The following is an 18,892-nucleotide window of genomic DNA, read 5'->3' as shown; positions in this document are numbered from 1 at the left end:
AGCAGAAAACTGGCAACCATGCTTATTAAGATCCTTAATAACTTTTATCAAGACTATTTTTTGTTATTATACTGGCAAACTAGCTCTCAAAATTTAAACTATGACTTTATATGTCAACAATCTGCTTTAGACGGAAACCTGTTCATTTCTAGGATGATATAAGATGAGTGTACAGAGTACACTCACTTCTGTCCTCACAGCACACAAATTGCTTTGGTTTTACTTAGTATGCCTATAAATTGCATCTTTTGAAACATGGATATGAGATTCCAGAGAGATTTGTCTTTGTCAAAGAAGCTGTCCTTTATAGTACCCAACAGATGAAGCCTCTGAAAGTGACTGTTTTACAAATTCCTGGGATATAAGCTGACTAGGAAGTGCTACATCATTTAGTTTGATCCATTGTAAGACACTGCCCTTTAATCACTCAGTGGTCTCTGTACTGAGTCTGCTACGCTGTGACATTTTAAAACTAAGCACCTGCTGCTGTATCTCACCACACTTGGACTTCACTGCCCAATCATACTGTGATCAGATTCATTTGTCTGACTTCCATTTCCAAGTTTCTCTCTTATTGTGATCTCCCTAATTAAAGAAATTACCAGATAAAATCACCTTTTGAAATCTAATTAATTACTTTTGAAAATTAATCATGTCACTAGTCTTTTTATAAGCTAAAATTTGTCAAATCTCCTGCTTTCTCCCATAACTCCTGCAAATTCTGAAAACTTGTTTAAACAAAGAAACCAGAATAAGATGCTGTTTTCTAGCACTGACCTGGACGTAGAGCGAAAATCACCCACCTATTTAACTGGCTCCATCAAACTGCAGCATTTCAAGGGGAATTCCCATTTATTTCCTGCAAGCATAAATAATTTCAGCAACAAGACATTAATTTGTGTCTCACTCTCCAAGTTTCTCAAAATGCAGCTTTAAATTTCAAAAGCCTGAGTGGACCTAGCAGTTGATTTCCACAAAACTCTCCCACTCCTTTCTTCACTGTTGCAAAGTTGATCCAAACACATCTGTAAATGGTTTCACAAAATGCCAAGGCTCCCATGAAAACAGGGCACTTGGAGGAGTGTGGCATAGAAAAGAGTAGTTTCAAATTTAAAGCCCTTCACTAAAAATAGTTTCTGCAAGTCACACAGCAGAATGATAATTCATGAAGGTGTGACAAAGGGGTGGCCATGAGCTTGTTGTCACCTACATTAAACTTGTCAGACCATTACCAGCCAGGGGAATGCAGCTGGATAAAATTCAAGCCAGAGAAACCTTTACATCCTACTGTTTCCTTTTGTTTGCTAACATACAGAGATCTCTCACATGCTCCTGAACAGTGCTTTGAAAGCAAACACTGCTTTAAAAATGTACCATATGTGCACATTCATCACTATATTAAGATAAGTCACTATATCACATTGAAAAATCTTTCCAACAAAATACACACTCTGCCCAGCAGTACAATCATTTCCATCCAACTGCTGGTTCATACAGTACAAAAATATCCTGGAAGCCAATTATAAGTACTTACTGTTAACAGGTGAGCATCTCAAGCTGCACGCTATCCTCAATTCTTTGCAGTCCAGTGCTATTTTCAGGCAACTACAGAAGCATGTCCATAGTATCAGACAGAAAGGGTAGGAAAAAGGGCAATTCCACACTAAGTGCTTGTTCATTCCAGGAGATGAGTGGCCTAAACTCCTAATAAAGCCAATGACAAACGAGGGCACTCAGCAGCTCGTGCAACTCTTTCCACTGCATGCCAGGGTCAGAGCCTATTTTAACAGGCCCTTCATATTAGGCATATAATTGCCTTATACAACAAAGAAAGAGAAAATACCATTCTTTATAACAGATTTAGTTACAAAATCAAACTAAAAAGTTGTAGTCAAGGTCTGAAATTTCATCTTGAACATTGCTACAATGCCTCATTTAGCTGTGAGATTTTGTTTTCATTATTCCAGTGGATTTGGTGGAGTAATCCTGGATTTAGACCTGTGTATGTTATGAGCAGACCCTGGGTATATACTATTTGTGATTCAGCTAAAGGATGTTGATATCATGAAGAATAGCCAGTGTTACAGACAGCAAACAATGGATTTTTTTCCTTTCCACTCTTCTAATAATAGTGATTTATATTTTTTGTCCTTAAAAGCACAATGTCAATATAGCTATCATCAAAAAGGATTACTCAAGTTCTCACATTAGACTACCACGTCCAGAAAAGCAGTAGAGAAATGAATTACCTTATTTTTCATTAGAAAAAGTAGATTTCCTTTCAGTCGGCACCATCTCTCCCTCGGTTCTGCATGCAAAGAGGTAAGAGATTAATAAAAACCACCTTTTGTATTCACACATTAAATGCTTCTTAAAGAAGGTGAATTAGTTATAAAGGTCAGAAAAGCAAATCATTATCAACCAAAACAAGACAGCTTAACTCAATGGCTGCCTACGTTAGATGCCAAATAACTTCCCAGAAGGCTTCTTCTACTCTGCAGCCAGGAGAATTGGTGACTGCAGCACACACTCAACACTGTTTTCCCAGCTTTTCTCCCTCTCCCTCTTCCTCACATGGGAGCAGAAAAAGGCACTTCAGCATGCAACACCTTTTGCTCCCATCATTGCAGGAGATCTAAACTAATCCATGTTAAAGCAGAAAAACATTCACTATTACACTTATATTAGAACGTGCTAATCTGAAATTACAGTTTTCAGAACATAAGAAAAGGAGTAAAATGAGACCTAAATATTTACAGCCACTTTGCTATTACTGTTTTGCTATACTTTTTAAAAGTGCTTAACCCGTGGGAATAACATCTTTTTGTTTATAGACACATGGCAGGCATGTAAACAAACTTTTGAGAATGGGGAATGTTTCACAACTTCACAGTAAGTGAGTGGGTCAAAAAACTTTAAAAAGTTATTTTTCCATAAACAGATGATTTTTAATATTGCATTATTTTTCTTTTTACAAATACACTTGTAGGTGTATGTGTAGATACATACAGACACAAACATATTATAAACATACACAGATATAAATCTCACAGACAAATGTGATCTCTTTAGAGATAATTTCTTAAAAGAGTGTCCTGGATTGCAGTGTATTCTATTACCATCCCCATGAGCTGTTGAAATCAGGTGGGGCAGTGTTTCCTTGCCTCCTCCCCCCAGACTATCTTTCTGTTAATTGCCTATCATTGTCCTGCCACATGACTCAGAGATAACTCCCTCCGGACTATCTTCTGTTAATGAGCCTAATCAACACTTGGCCTCATGACTCATTACCCCATTGTGAGATGCTCCACCCAGAGGGAGGAACCAAGCATCCCATCGTGGATATAATCTGAGATGCTGAACACCAGAGACAACCCTTTCCACTGGATTTCCAGAGGACAGGAGCTACACAGCCACCACTGGACCTGAGAAAGAGCAGACCCTTTTTCTACAGGATCACCACTTCAGAAGACTGCAGCCACCATTCTACCAGACTGCTACCACCACCCTGACTAACAGGGAGTCAGGCTGTATCTTGACTCTGTCAGTTTGAACCAGTGTTTTCTTTTATTTTTTCCTTTTCTTTAATTTCCCTGTTAAATTGTTATTCTGACTTGGTGCCTCCAACTGGTTTGTTTCCAAACTAGTACAAAGAGGAAGAAATATTTTTACACAAGATGTATTCTTTTGCATTTTTGAGAGGGGACATGAAACCCTGTACCTCAGACAGTGTTGGAATTGCTAGGGAGCCGGAAGAACAGCTGTACCTTAAGGTCATGTTATTCTACAGCTGCCTCTGAGGAACGCTTGTATTTCCCTAAGCTGGCCACCACTAAGAACATTATATTGAGCAGAAGGATGTCTTGTTACAGTAAACAAATAAATAAAATTCTCTTTTCCTCTTGATAATTTCAATAGGCAACATTTGAAAATCAGAGTAGCTTTTTCCCCTCAAGAAAGTGGGAGGTTTACACTTACAGGCACTGGGACTTAGAATAACTGTGTTCAGTAATAACCTGGGGGGTTTTCTTAGAAAAGGAATTGAAGTTCCTGCATCTTTTCAGACCTACTAGTGCAAGGACAATACAGAAAATAACATAATATAATTTGATGCACATCCACCAACTAAAAACTTAAACACAGTCATCAGATCGAGTATGTAGCTTTAGAGTACAAGTACAGGATGCTGCTAAGATAAATTCCATCCCCCAGAACCCTGTGGGCACCAGAAGGAAGGAATCACATTCACACTGCAGCCTTTTCAGATAAAAGGCATTTTTCCATAGGATTGGGATAGTCATTACCTTATAAGTGTGAAAAATAAGCAAGTCCAAAGATTAGTCAGACTAACAATGACAAGCCTATCAGTGAACAGGATACACAGTGACCAACATGCCCTGGCAGAAAGAACCCTTCTTCTCAAGGGATCATAATGTGATTGCTGGGAGCCAAAAGGATTTACCAGGCAATAGGAACATCCCACACATGCATAGCTCCTTAAACACTTTCCCAGAATCTACCACTGACCATGGCACAGATAGCCCACGATACTGGGCTACAGAAATGTTTGGTATCTCTCCAGTAAATGTAAGGTTTTTAACAGTATTAGCAATAATAGCACTCAACATAATCATAAGTAACAGAAAATTCAAAACATCCTCAAAACATCAGATATCAACCAGGAAGGGCTTGATATGCTGCCAACAATGAGTACACAGGGTATGTAAACCTGGTGAGGAACCCCAAGGCAAACAGAAGTGAAAGCTTCCTAAAGCCTCCTGCCCAGGAAGTTTGCTTTACCCTGCACAGGAAATTCTGGCTATTTATGATTAGAAAATGCGTGTTGTGGTTTTACCAAGGGCATGTATAAACTATTCTGAAAATGTGGCACAGAACTTGCTCAGCCCCTTATAACTGAGTCTGTGCTGGTTTTGAGCTTGTTTGGGTTTTTTTTCTAATACAATAAAAGTAAATACAGTCACAATGAAGATCAACTGGGACAAGTGAAAATAAAACATTTGTTGTTCCTGAAATTATTGTGTTAAGACTGATTTTATCACTAAACATGAGCTATTTTCTAACAGCTACTGAGGGAATAGAGGTTTATTTAAGCTTACTGAAAATTGAAAGACATTTAAAATATGGTCATAAAAGCCTGAAGAAACCTGCAAAGGAGGTGGGAAGTGAGTCATGGAAAATTTATCCTGATAAAAGAACAGAGTCTTTAGAAATGGGAGGGGTAAATCCTGAGGAACTGGATATCTAATTTTTAAAACACAACAACCAGTGACTGGTGACTAGAATTTACTAGCAGAGGAAAACCAGTTTTTGTTTACAGGAAAAAAAAAAAAAAAGTCGTGTTAAGGACTTTGTACTCTCTTTCTCATGTATATGACAAAGGAAACTTGAGTAAATTAGTTTTAAGCCTCAGTATTCAGAAAGGTATTTAGCACTAGTCAAGCATCAGTAATAAAGAAAACAAAAACCTGAGGTGTATGTGATTAGTGAAACCAAACTAACAACTGCACAGAGCATGCACAGCAACCAGGAGTAGTTTTCAATGCAAGTCATTTTTACCTATTAATTTTTCATCCCCGACCACTCTGCAAATCTTCAGTTTTCCTTCCTTGTCAAAACAACCTGATGGGCACCTGGCCAACTGCACCAGATCTTTAGCATTGAATCTCATGGGGTTGCCAGGGAAGAGGATGAAGACGAGTAAGAGATGGAGGAGGACAATGATGGTGCTACTTAATCTGTTGAAGCTGAGCAAAATCTAGACAGCAGATGTGAAGGTCAACTGAAATGTTAAAAACAAAAAAAAAAACCTCAAAAAGATGCCTATGTTTATTGTGATTTCCATTCTATTGTGCACTCCAAACACTACTTTCTTTTCATAATATGTGAGCAGTGGAAGTAATAGGGGAAAAAACCCAAGGTCACATAGGTGACCCCTCACACTTCTTAAGAAAGAAAAATTTAGTTTCCTTTCAGTAGTTCTAGAACCTCATGCAGAAGCTATAATTTTATGCGGTATTTCCACAGTTAATTAATACCACTAAAAATATATTTTGGCTATAGGCATGTAAATAACTAGAAAGCTCAAATATGCATTTAGGGGGCAGGGGGAAGAGGGTAGATCGCCTTTTATTTCCATCGCCTTCATGGGAACAATAGCTCTAACAAAATACCAAGTGTTAACTATAAAAGTTTACTATTCTCAGAGTTCTCAGTTCTTTTGGAACATTTTCTTCTGTGGTTTCAGGAAACGAGTTGTGCATTTCTCTCTCTCAGCCCCCTCCTCCCCGCCCCCCCCCCCCCCAAAAAAAAAAAAAAAAAAAGAAAACCAACCCAGCAGCTTTCATTTATTGGAACTACATAAGCTGAACTTAATGAAAAAATTATACTTGACACATATAAGAGATCTTTGCTTCTTTTTCAAAACCTCTCCTCTGTTTATTGGAAATTATTTTAATATTAAGTTCCATAGGAGTTTTGACCATTGGAGATTTGAAAATAAGTATTTTTGTCCAAATTGCAGTTAACACAGCACCGTTTCATACTGTTGTAAGGATGAGAAAATAAGGGCAGAAAAGTAGTTCTAGAGATCTTCCTTTTAATCCCTGCAATATTCTATGCTTTTAATATGCAACACTTTTGTAAAGGCCTTTCTCAAAAAAAGAATTCTTGGTATGACCCTTATACAATCAAGCAAGTAAAGGCTGTCAGATGGATTTTAATACTCCTACGCAGTCTAAGAAAAAAAATCTGCCCAATCCTCAGCACATGGGCTTCAGAAACCAGTTTCAGTCTCTAAATCAGAAGCCTTTATTCTTCAGAGAGCAGCATTGACATCTTTATATGGTGGAGAACTACAGCTCTTAATTCCTGATCAAGCTCCTCTCAACTGTTGAGCTGAAAGACAAGTTACATCTTCTGCACTGTATCTTTCTGTGGGCCCCTTCATTCCTACTTTTACCTTTACATTCACTTTCTTACTGTGTTTATCTCCCAAGCAATGGCCACTGCTGTGTCCTGTAATTTCCAATAGCCATACCACAGCCAATTCCAATAGTTCTATGACAGTGAAAGCAGACCTAACTTAACTATTACTTTGTACATCTGAAAAATAACCAAGTCAAAAATATGATGTTCTGAAGACAAATCTCCAAGTAATTTTTTCCTCCTAGGGAGGTTCTACAGAGCTGGCATAAAACTAAAAGTCCTTTAGTTTCCCTTACTTTATCAAACACCCTGGCAAGCAAGGAAAAGAATACATGCAAGCAGTCCCAACATGTATCTAAGCAGTAGAGGTGCTGCTCCAACTTTTCTGTTCGTTCCCGCACATATCTTTCTTATTTTCCTTGAGCATCAGCAGCTATACTTCTTTTACCCCATCTTCATAACCTTCTTGAAATAACCTCATAACTTCGTGGTCAGCTCGAAACCTGACCTACAATTTCCAGCACAAGGATGCTGTTGTGCACAAAATGAACTACCAGAGGCTCCATCATGCAGGTGCAGCTGGCTGCCAATGTTTTGTAAATTGATAGACTGTAGCTGTTGGAAGATGATTGATACAGCACTTACAAATGGGATATTTATCATACACTGTAATCTTACACTATGAGCATATTCAGCACTGGAGACCAAATCCATCCAAATTGGCTGGTTGGGCCAGAGGACACATGAAACCCAGCCACAATGGACCCTTGCAAAAGGAACTTTGGAACTGGTAGTGCAGACATTCCTACCAGTCTCCATATGCTGAATGGAATTAATTCTTTATTTTGTTTTACAGCCACAGACTGTGTTTTTAACAACAGAGAACACAGTCTTTGCAATAGACCTATTTGCTTTTCAAGAAAAACAACAAACAAGTTTTGCAAGCTAAACAATTTCTGTAGTCTCCAAATGTGCACTGCTTTGGTTTTGGCTGGTTCCCTCTTAGATAGATACTTTGCACACCTTTCACACAGCTCATTGGTGCCCTTCTTGTTCTAGAGAACAATGTTCTAGAAATCCAACAGCAACCTTCCTCCTTATTGGTTTGTGAACCAATCAGTTCCAGTCCTTTTTCTAAGCACTTTATAAATCTACCCTAAACAGCATCTTCATCTACTTACAGTTATTCTTGATTGAAGCAATCTCTTTGAGTAATAAAGAAAATCAGAACCTATGAGTCTGGTCCCGGATGGAAAAGCCTTGAAAACTGTCAGTAATTGAATGAAACCTAAGTTATCAAAGCAAATAAAGGTAACTGGCTAAACTCTAATTATGCTTAAATGCACTGTAATGCACAGATATCTATACTCCATATAGAACTGCAAAACACAGAATGTCAGGAGATGAGACAAGTTGTAAAGCTCTATTAAGAAAGCATTCATTTTCCAGCAAAGGAAAAAAAAATGCCAGGTAAACAGAATACACAGGGCTTCTGGAAAGGCTATTAAAAGGAATAAAGAAGTTCCAGGAGGAGATGTGCATATTGATTTTGTTATTTTGCCCTCCAGGGGAGATAGTACATATCTTGCACTCATCTATCAGTAAAGTGGTAACAGCCTAGAAATTCCTTTTATCACATCTGTGCACCACTTGCTCTGCATAGGAGCCATAACATGTAAATCATGGAGAACAGTAAGAGCAGTACACAGCAGTAGAACCCTTGAGACCGCACACTTTGGTACGTATCATATCAGCCAGTACCTGGAAACACAAGGCAGCAGGGCCAGCAGTTCCACAGCAATAATAATCAAGGTGCCTGTTCCCTGGAAGTTTGCCAGAGAAGCTAAACTAATCTGACAATGTCTGAATATTATTCAGACCTAAAAGGTATAAGAGATCATGGGATTCAAACTTGGTTTTAACTTAGAAACTCGATGACCATCCAAAGGCTATCGCAGACAGTCAACACAACCAGGGATCACAACAATAAAATTAAAGGTAAACAACCCCAAAGGACATGTCAGTCTTCAGCTGCAGAACTGGGTCTCCTTGAAGTAGCAGAAAGACTTTCTAGCTCAATAATCCACTTCCCTTCTGCCTCCATTTCAGACTGAAACTGTCAGTTAGGGAAACTACTTAGTCATATATCACCTTTAAATGTTTGTCCTAGATAATTTCTTTCATAGCATGAACTCAGATAGAAAAGATATTATCTTCAGTTATTTAACACCAGTGGTTCAAGAGACAGGCATTATTTAATGCTCATGGCTAGAGACAGAGGCATGCTGAGTCTAGAGTCCCTCTCAACAATCTTCCACACACAATCACAAGAACATAACTTATAAACAAACTGGACCAGACAATTACATTGTGAGTGGCCAGGAGAAAAAGAGGTGGAGGAGTCTGTGTCATTAGAAACAATGATTTTAGAACAGATGACCATTTTGACAGCTCATAGACCACAAAATTTATCTATTTCTCTGCTGGATGTCCCCTGTCTCCCTGCATTTGAAGTTAGAGTTTTCATGATCACTTTCTATGGACAGGGAAAAATCAGATCTATTTGATTCGTGCGACACAGAAAGAGCTGCAACATGTAGTTACTGTAAGCACCAGCCTTATAGTTTCACATCTGATTAGTACAATGAGAGAAAAACACATTTTAGATCACTTGAAGAGATGTGAACCCACCTCTTACCCTCTACGAAAACATTAGAAGTCAAGAAACCCAGTAGCATGTTTGAGTACATTTTTAAATTACAAGGAAATTTTATCATATAAAACCTGCACAAAATTGACTTCAGTACTTAAAGGCTAGCATGAATAACAGCTACCCACTGAAAAATCTGCAACTCTTTCACCCTGCAGAACAGCTACCAAAGCATATTTTATTCGTTTCGGACAACCACCATGCTGTACCTGTCCAAAGCAGGAAGTGCAGGGGGTCACTACTGCAAGCACAAAAGGGAGTAAGCACCTTCATGGCTGCATGCACTACCCTGAAACAACACTTTCAGCAGTCTCTTAGGTTCCAAGTCTTCTTACAGATCATAAGCCCAGATCAACATCAAATCAGTGCATAATACCTTGTAGCTTTCATTAGTACTGCCTATAATTCTAGATATTTTGGTAAAGAGTTAAAATACAAGCCTTTTAATACTGCAATCTCCTAAACTTCTGAAACAAGGTCAATAAAATTGACTGCCCAATTTCACTAGTTTAGCTATGTCAAAAAGAAAAACACCAGAACTTACATCTTCAAGTCCTCAGAGATCCTGCCAAATACATTCTAAACTCCCATTCTCTTCCTTTGAAAAGGTACAATATTTTTAGTTCACATCATTTTGCATTAAGAACTTCTTTAATCTTTGCAACACACAGCACAGGAAACAGCCTTCAAAAGGAAAGCTGCAAAATTAGTCCATAATTTTGTCTTCAAAAATTATACTCTTTTTAAGCAAAGAGATATTGTTAATTCCTCATACTGTCTCTTTATTAGGTCATGAAATATAAATAACATGTTGTGCTCCCCCATTAAAACTCTCCATTCTATCCCTGATCCCTTCACATTGAAACAAAACACTAGATTTTCGGCCTTGGACTTAGGAAATGAGAGTTAAAGGCAGAGTCAGCAAAAAGAATTAATACATGGCAGGAGTTTCAAATAGGCAGAAATATGGACATATCTAAGTAAAAATTTCAAAAATCTATACTTAAATCTATATTTAAGTTTTTACCTTGAAAATCATTAACAGCTGATCAGCAGGGAAGAAAACTCCTGGTTGACATAAATTCAGGGACTGCATTACAAAGAAGGTTTCAGAGATCTGCAAAGGCAACCTTAATATAAAGGGAGAAAACAGTAGAAAGCAGTAGAAAAAATTATCTTACAAAAGAATCTTCTCTTTAGGTTTGGGCTGTTCTTTATTCCTCCCTGAAGTAAGACAGGCAAGACCTATATACCAAGTATCACTAAGTACTAGGCTATCTACAGAAGGTATCTCTTGGCGATACAAAGTTATTCATGCCTTTCTATACGAAGTTAAAGATGCTTATCAGCTGGCTGCATGCAGTCAAGCTAACTGATTATACCCAGGGAAAATTTCAGTTTCTTTCTAGCTGCTCAACCCTGTTACTTTGTCTCCTGGCTGTCTTATTACCTTCCAGCAAGGTCAAAGCTAGGGCTGATCAAATAATGTTTGTCGTTTTCACTTACACTTCAGTAGGCTGCAAGTACCATAGCAATCTATGTGAACAGATTATCATCCTTAACTAGTTCAAATGTTTCTTCCTACAATTTATCGGCCATTGTGCTTTTCAAAAACAATTAGAATCAAAAAATGACATGCCTGCAATATTCAGCAAGCTACTAAGTCATGCCATTTCCTCGGACACCCTTTACTGAGCATTGAAAACAACTTTGATATTTTTTTTTCATAGAAGAAAGGTAACAGAAACATTAAATAATTATCCATTTTCACATGGTTATTTCAGTTGTATTTTATGCTGAATCACACACACCATATTGTAATAACTTTATCCTCTGTAAGTTTTCAGTTCAGTCACCCTTATCTCACTATGCCCTTAAAAATAACATAGGAGCTCCACTGATATGGGAATCCCTAACCAGCTCCAGACTTCTTCTTCCAAGGGATGCATGACCTTGCAGTGGCATAATTGTGCACCACAGAAACCAACCAGCACCCTCATCCTCTATCACGGCTGTTTGCAAGTCCCTTTTTAAAAGTCTTAAACCAAACAAGAACTTAAAAGAGAAGTATCTCCTGAAAAAAAAGGCTGTAAGAGGTGAGCTATTCTATTTGGAGACAGATAATGAAAAATTAAATGCTAGCTTGGCTTGAAGGTATTCCCTTCAGCTGAAAAAAATAGCAACCATGCAGAACAGCTCCATCTTCCCTTCTGCTGACAGATTCCCCAGTCAAGCAAATTCCTAAATGATTCATGTAGTTTCCCAGCATTCATTCCCAGATCGCATTCAGACATGATCTTTCTGGGGGAGGGGGAAAAAAGTCTTGCCTTTTGTTTCCTCTAAAAGGGATAATACTAATAAGCACTTACCGCCAACAAGTATCACCTGACACACCCACTGAACGATGTACTTCCAGCTACTGACACTGATCCAGCTGAAAACGTGCCCTGTGAGAAGGAAGTCACTTATCTGTTGTGGGAGTTGTCCCATGGGGTTTTTGTGCACCACGCTAGGCAGAGATTGAGCAAGAATCTACTGCTTTGCTCAGCACAGCCACCTCACCGTGACACCAAGTGTTCGAAGTGCAACTTCCCTCGGGCTGCGCCGGAGCAGCCGCTGACCCGACACAGGTACAGGCTCCTGGGAAAGGGAGCCCTCCTTCCTCACAGCAGCAGCAGCAGCTGTGATGGAGCCATGCCGTCAGCTCAGGGAACTGACCTCGATGAAAACCTAACCAAGCTGTTTGTTCCCTGATCTACCCGGCTGCAGAAATGCCAGTGCCAGCCCAACACGGAGGACAAAACTGTGCCCCCACCGGCAATCCTTCTGCAGAGGACCACAGACATGTCAGCTTAGGATGATGGTGTAACTGCAGCCTTAGGACAACAACTCCCATATGAAGGGCCTCAAACATAGTCCTTGCTCAAGAAGATTCCTGAAAAATCCAAATTAATCCATGATATTTACTCAAATTTCCAACTATACTTTCAAGCAACACTGTGTAAATTCCTCCTTCTCCCGTGTCTACTCAGCCACAGCCATGCTGCAGCACTGGCTATAACTTTCTCTTGGGCCAGCAAGAAACTGGGTTACAGAAGTTATCTTCCATAACACTTGAAAACAAATACTGAAGGTTAAGTCAGTCTTTCAAAACCCTATTCAAAAGCGACTGCACCAACTAACATTTCAAGACATCAGTTACATGCAAACAACTGTGAAGACAAGTCCAGCCACTATTGTGACCCCATGGGTTCAGAGCAGGTAGACCCCAACTAAATATTAGCATTTTGGTCACTACTTACTTACAAATTTATTTACACAGCAGATTCCTTTCTCTAGTCTCCAGGAATGAAAATACCCAAACCTGTAACCTGCCATTTCAACAAAACAAAACAAAAATCCCAAGTAAATGAGCATTGCATAGCTCAATTCACCAGGAGCTCCTATACACAAGCCAGTAGTAAAGCCAGCCTGGAGGAGGTGGCTTGCTGGGAACACTGATCCCATAAAGAAATGAACAAAGGTAGGACACAGTAACCAGTTTCAAAAAATATTGCACTATATTGCTCCATTCTGCAAGATACAGTATCTGAGTGGCAATAACTGGAACTTTTGCGTCTAGAAGATTTATTTCCTCTCTCTTCCAATATCTATAAACATGCAAAAGATAGAAGCAAACTTAAAATACAAAAATGCTGTAGCATCAGTTTCAGTGGTCATTTCTACTACAAGAGACAAATTACCATATTAAGACTGCAGCTTGTACTCTTTAAGATACAGGATTTTATCTAAAGTTTGCAGTCCCCAACACCTTTGAATTTCTTAACCATTTTGGTTTGCATCATATCCTAGAACTAAAAAGTTTCATCAGTCTTAACACCTACATATATATATATACATATATATAAAAGAAATACCACATTGCTGAGAAAACAGTTTTTCTCTACCTCTCCCCTCCCCCTAAACTTATGATATCTGAGGAATATCTAAACTATAAGTATTAAAAATATTTTGACAGCATATTCAAGAGATTTGGAGTTCATTTGCGCTCCAAAACATTCTAGCTAAAAGGTGACTGAATCAAGTCACCCACAAAATAAAATACAACGTACCATCTTTTGAGATTAAAGAGATCAAGTACTTGGAACAAAATCTCTTTTGTAAGTTCCAGGCAGTTCTGGAATTCACCATCATTTTTCTCCTGGTAATAACAGGGAGGAGGAACTCCTCCCGCTCTCTTTAATAGCACTAATTCTGCTTTGGTTGACCTTTCTCCATACAACTGTCATGAAAGTAACAGAAGTGCTTTACCTCCAGAACTATCACAGAAGCTAACTCACCTGTGAAGAGCCAGCAGAGGCTTTGATTTTAGTAGTCCATATTTAGGGAGAGACCACATGTGCTGGGTTAGAGTTAATTTCCTTCCTGGGGCTGCTATGGGGCTGTGTTTTGGATTTGTGCTGAACACAGGGTTGATGATACAGAGATGTTTTTGTTATTGCTGAGCAGGGCTTACACAGAGCCAAGGCCTTTTCTGCTTTTCATGCTGCCGCACTGGTGATGAAGTTGGGGTTGCCTGGGAGGGTGGGAGGAGACACAGCCAGGACAGGTGACCCCAACTGACCAAAGGGATATTCCAGACCATGTGACATCACACTCAGTATTTAAAGTAAAGGGAAAGAAGGATGAAAGGGGGCACATTTGGAGTGATGCTGTTTGTCTTCCCAAGTTACGTGTGATGGGACCCTGCTCTCCTGGAGATGCCTGAACACCTGCCTGCCCATGGGAAGCAGGGAATTCATTCCTTGTTTTGCTCTGCCTGTGGGTGTGGCTTTTGCTTTGCCTGCTAGACTGTCTTTATCTCAATCCACAAGTTTTTAGGTTTTTACCCTTCTAATTCTCTCCCTGATCCCACTGGGAATATTATCTAACTTATGAAATGAAAGTGTTTCTTAAGAAAGCATTTTCTAAAGAAATGCAGTTCCAGGACATACTTTTCAAAGTCTGCTTCAAGACTGCAGACTTCGTGGAAAGAGCCACCAGAGAGTTAATTGGAATAGGATGCCACAAAAAGAAGGAAAGTTTGGGGACAGAAAGGAAAGAACCAAATATAGCAACACATTCAAGGTGAGGGACAGACATATCTATAACAAATAACAACTGAGTATGGCCTGGAAAGTCATTAGAGTTGGTGGGAACACAAAGCAGAGAACACATGAGAAGGATTATGGAAAGAGCCCTCTCTGGGAGCTGCTGGTAGGCCTAGAAGGGAAAAAAGAGGTAAAAAGGCAGCACACTAAAACCTCAGGGTCCGGGTCAGAAGGGAGTCAGTTTTTAAGACTCATGAACAGCTTCTTCTAGCTCTCTAAACAAGCCCAGCTAAGGTGGCTGGTTCTGGGGACCAGCAGCTCTTCTTCAGCTGGTAGAGGGGCACACTTTCTGCAACTGGTGTGTAACAGCCTTAAAACTCTTATCCCAAATAGAACATCATTGGCTTCAGGAGGCTTCAGGACTTTTTTCCCCCTCCTGTTCTTGAATTTTCAGATGTAAGCCTAAACAACTCTACCCATCTTACTTCAAGGCAGAAAAACAACTTGTGCAGCAGTTCAGACAAAAAAGTTTAAGAAACTTTTAAATTCTCCTGGCAAGTAGCTCTGGCATTCTTCTGAAAACTTCTTTAAATTTTCAAACTGCAAGCACACACACGTGCCCACAAACAGTATGTTATAAAAGCATTCCACTCATTTTATCCAGCATAGGTTGTTGTGGTTACCCACCCCCTCCTCAGCTCACTGTTGCATATTAACACCTTACAAGGGAGACAAAAAAAATTCATAAATTACTCAAAAATTAATTTCTTTATTTCTTTTAGGCAGTTGGGCAATTAGGAATATGTCAGTTGGAAGACACAACCACAGAAACTTGGCACTGTGCAGTTTCTCAAACTTACCTGTCTCCTTCCTTTCCCAGCATTTTTTAAATAAAATTTTAAAATAATTCTTTAAAATAAAAGATTTTAAAACAAATAAAATTTTTAAATAAATAAATCAAAGGAAGACTGACATTCTGCATTTTGCTTGAAATGCCACTAAGCTGGCACTTTCCTTGATCATTCACAGTAAATATGGCTGAAGTTTTAACTTCTGCCCAACATTTCTCTTTTGTTTTAGAACACTATTTCCCCACCTCCCAGCAGACCCACACAACTTCTTTATTTAGCTGCTTATTGTTTATTTTCTTCCTCAAATCCAACTTTGCTATATTTAATTAGTCCATGGATGCATCATCTGATTTCTCCTGCTCTACCAAAATAAGAAGATTCAACATTTATTTTGTTCTAGCAAGAGAGTAACATTCATTTAAGAATCACTGTGTTAGGAGATGCATAGACAACTCCCTTGCCATTAGCACAAGTGTCGAGACCAGTCACGTCAGACTCTTTGTCCAGGTGGATGGAAGACTGTGAAGTCTAAAAGTAGCAGGTGAAAGAGGGGAAATGTTGTCACCTTGTTTTTCTGTGCTGCTGCTTTTGAAATGTGTGAGAATGAAAGATTGTTCCTGTGATTACCTTTCAAGCACAAAAAAATTACCAAGGGTCAGAAACCAGTCAGCTACAGCATTGTCTGTTTTAAAGGCATGAAGTCCTTTAAACTTTCTCTTGACGTGGAAATGAAAGGCTTAGAGCAATTTTTTGTGTGTGTTGCAGTGACATTTCAACTTAATTGGATTTAATTCTCTTAAGAAACTAGTAACAAAAAGTTACTCCTTGTAAAGCCTGGACTATCTCAACAAAGAAAAAGACAAACTGACTTGAACCAAACACAAAATTGAACCCAGAAGTCACATGCTGGACACACAGGATTAGTCCAACCTCATTAAAAAACAGAAAGAGCCCTCTGAGTCATCAGACCTACAACAACATGCAACATCAAAACCTAGTACTTGCCACAACATAGTATTTAGCTCAAGCCTAAAAGTAGCTAGATAGCTTTGTCTCTATATCCCCAAAGGAACGTTGTTACAGAAACAGACTGGTTAAATTACAAGAACTGTCTGTAATTTACAAAGTAAATGCCTTAATATCTAAATTATCCACATTATTATGCCAACACTGACCTTTATCTTACATGTATGTTCTCTTTTTTTTCCCTTACTGGAAGTGTTAAAGGAAGCAGAGTTTCGGGTTTATTTCTTAATCCATCCCCTGTAGGAAATGCTTTCCAGTCCTCATAATCCTTCCCTGAACCCATCTCTCAGGAAAATGTATAAGACCAAACCCATATAAATCCTCAAGATATACAAGTCTGAGTTGAAACTACATTACTCAAAACCTGGTTTTGGTCCCATTATTTATTTTCAAATTTTAAAAACTGTTATACCTTTAAACCACGCTATCTTGGCCCTACCTACCATTATCAGCAGCACTTGCTCTCAAGCTGATATTCACAAAGATGGTTTCTCTTGTGATGTGCCCAGTAATTTTTATCTTTACTCCATTGCAATTACCTGTTTCCAGATTCAGCGCTGCAGAAATCCACCAACCCTCCAGAAGTCTTAGCACCTTTCACTGAACTGATATCAATCAGTGTGGTTTCTGTTTCACTAGCATTTCCTCTAAGTTATTAAAGCAACACTCTGATAACATTATAATATCATGTACTATAGTGCCACTCAATAACTTCTATTTCTATGTTTCAGTTGTATCCTTCAATATTCATATTCTGCTATGACTGCTATGCTATTACCTTACGGCTGTGATATCCAGTCTAATATTTTACAATTCAAATTATTCCATTTTATACCCCCCAAGCTCTTGGTATTTGCACAAAAGTGTTTCAGCTTTGCTTGCACTTCAGCTAATATAACCTTAACTGCACTGAAAGCTGGTGTAGTCATAACTGGTAGTTACATACCTGACTACTATTCTCAGAGATATTTATTGCACTTAAATTTTATTCTAATAATTGTCTATTGTTCTGTACACTTACATCACTTCATCTGCTATGCTATCCTTGGTTTTCTACCTCTTTTCATGTATACTTTAAAGAAAAAAAATAGGCATTATGCAAATCTATCACATTTCTCAATTTCAAGTTCTTCTTCAGCAAGAGAATAAATTCTCAATGCCAGCAAGCCATTTCTCTGGAGGTTGCAGTCTTTTCAAAGACTCCTCTTCCAGCAAATGTGTTTTAAATGGTCAAAATTTTCAAATCCTCTCTGTAGGAAAAGGTCTCGAGTGATATATCTCTGTTATCCTGCTACATCTGTGTTCCAATGCCTGGGAGGGCTCCGTTCAGTGCCAGGTAAGTCTGCACAGAGCCATGCAACTCCTTCAACCCCACTGCACTCTTCCAAAAGAAATCTTCAAAATCTCTGCTGTCTTCAGAGTCACAAGCATACACCTGCAATTACTCTCCAGTAGCCAGATTTCTCTTCAGCCTTGTTCTTCAGAGCCTCAAGCTTCCACTGGGATATTGAATAGCTAGGTTATATTGATTTACCAGGGGATTTACCATTTCATCTAGCACATCTGTAAACTTAGAATTTTGCATATGCTCATCTCTACATTCCACCACTATGCCAAAATCTTATGTGACCTCCAGCCTGTAAGATTTTGGTCTCTCCATGACAAAGCAATAAAATAAACAAAATAATTTAGCAGGCTTGGAAAAGAGGTTCATTGCAACTTAACATTTCTTTCACCTTCCCCCCCTCCCAAAGTAAAATGGGTTATGACCTTCACCACCATGGGTCACCTGGAGCTTCTAGGGACTCATTTTCTAACCATTAGTAACAGGGGTGGGGGAATTTACAGAAAAATACAGGGGTAATTTCTGAATATTCTCTCTTTTTAAAAATGTCAGTAGTCATACTCCTCTAGATGTCAAAAATCCAAGTATCCAACTAGAAACTTAAGGCAGTAAACATTCAAAGCCACACAAGAAGATGTGACACTTGTTCTATCCTCACAGCAAAGCAATGCAGTCTTAGCTGACAGAACTTCAGGGTACTATCATAGTAAGAAAGCTCTGAATCTGAAATGGTGGCTTGCCACTTTTCTTAAGCAACAATAAAGAAAATCACGACAAAGTGTGAAAGCAGCAGCCACAAATCAGTATTTCCATCCTCTTCACTTGTAAAATGAAGTCAGAAGTAATTTAGAATAAGAAACAATTGATAGCACTATCCCTGTCACTAGAAGATACTGATAGAAAAACAAGCTCTGCTTTCTAAAAG

The 18,892-nt window shown here is 38.8% G+C and overlaps 1 protein-coding gene across 9 annotated transcripts in view; it reads right to left on the bottom strand.

Annotated features, from left to right (window-relative positions):
- Positions 1-18,892, bottom strand: part of INPP4B (inositol polyphosphate-4-phosphatase type II B) — a 315,749-nt gene that overhangs the window by 271,679 nt on the left and 25,178 nt on the right. For 5 of the 9 annotated variants that reach the window (XM_048303087.1, XM_048303078.1, XM_048303079.1 and 2 more), the window contains exons 2-3: positions 5,578-5,800; positions 2,250-2,308 (exon numbers count right to left, since the gene is read on the bottom strand). The exons of 2 other annotated variants lie outside the window; for them this stretch is intronic. In XM_048303087.1, the coding sequence (XP_048159044.1) occupies positions 2,250-2,308; positions 5,578-5,689 (171 nt within the window). In that variant the 5' untranslated portion in view covers positions 5,690-5,800. Of the gene's footprint in view, positions 1-803; positions 860-2,249; positions 2,309-5,577; positions 5,801-18,892 lie in introns of those variants that run through there. 2 more of the 9 variants (XM_048303083.1, XM_048303082.1) reach the window with 2 other exon arrangements.

Source organism: Corvus hawaiiensis, chromosome 5, assembly GCF_020740725.1.
Source record: "Corvus hawaiiensis isolate bCorHaw1 chromosome 5, bCorHaw1.pri.cur, whole genome shotgun sequence".
Lineage (NCBI taxonomy): Eukaryota > Metazoa > Chordata > Aves > Passeriformes > Corvidae > Corvus > Corvus hawaiiensis.
Note: the sequence above shows the minus strand (reverse complement) of the source record. Positions and strands in the feature narration are given on the sequence as shown.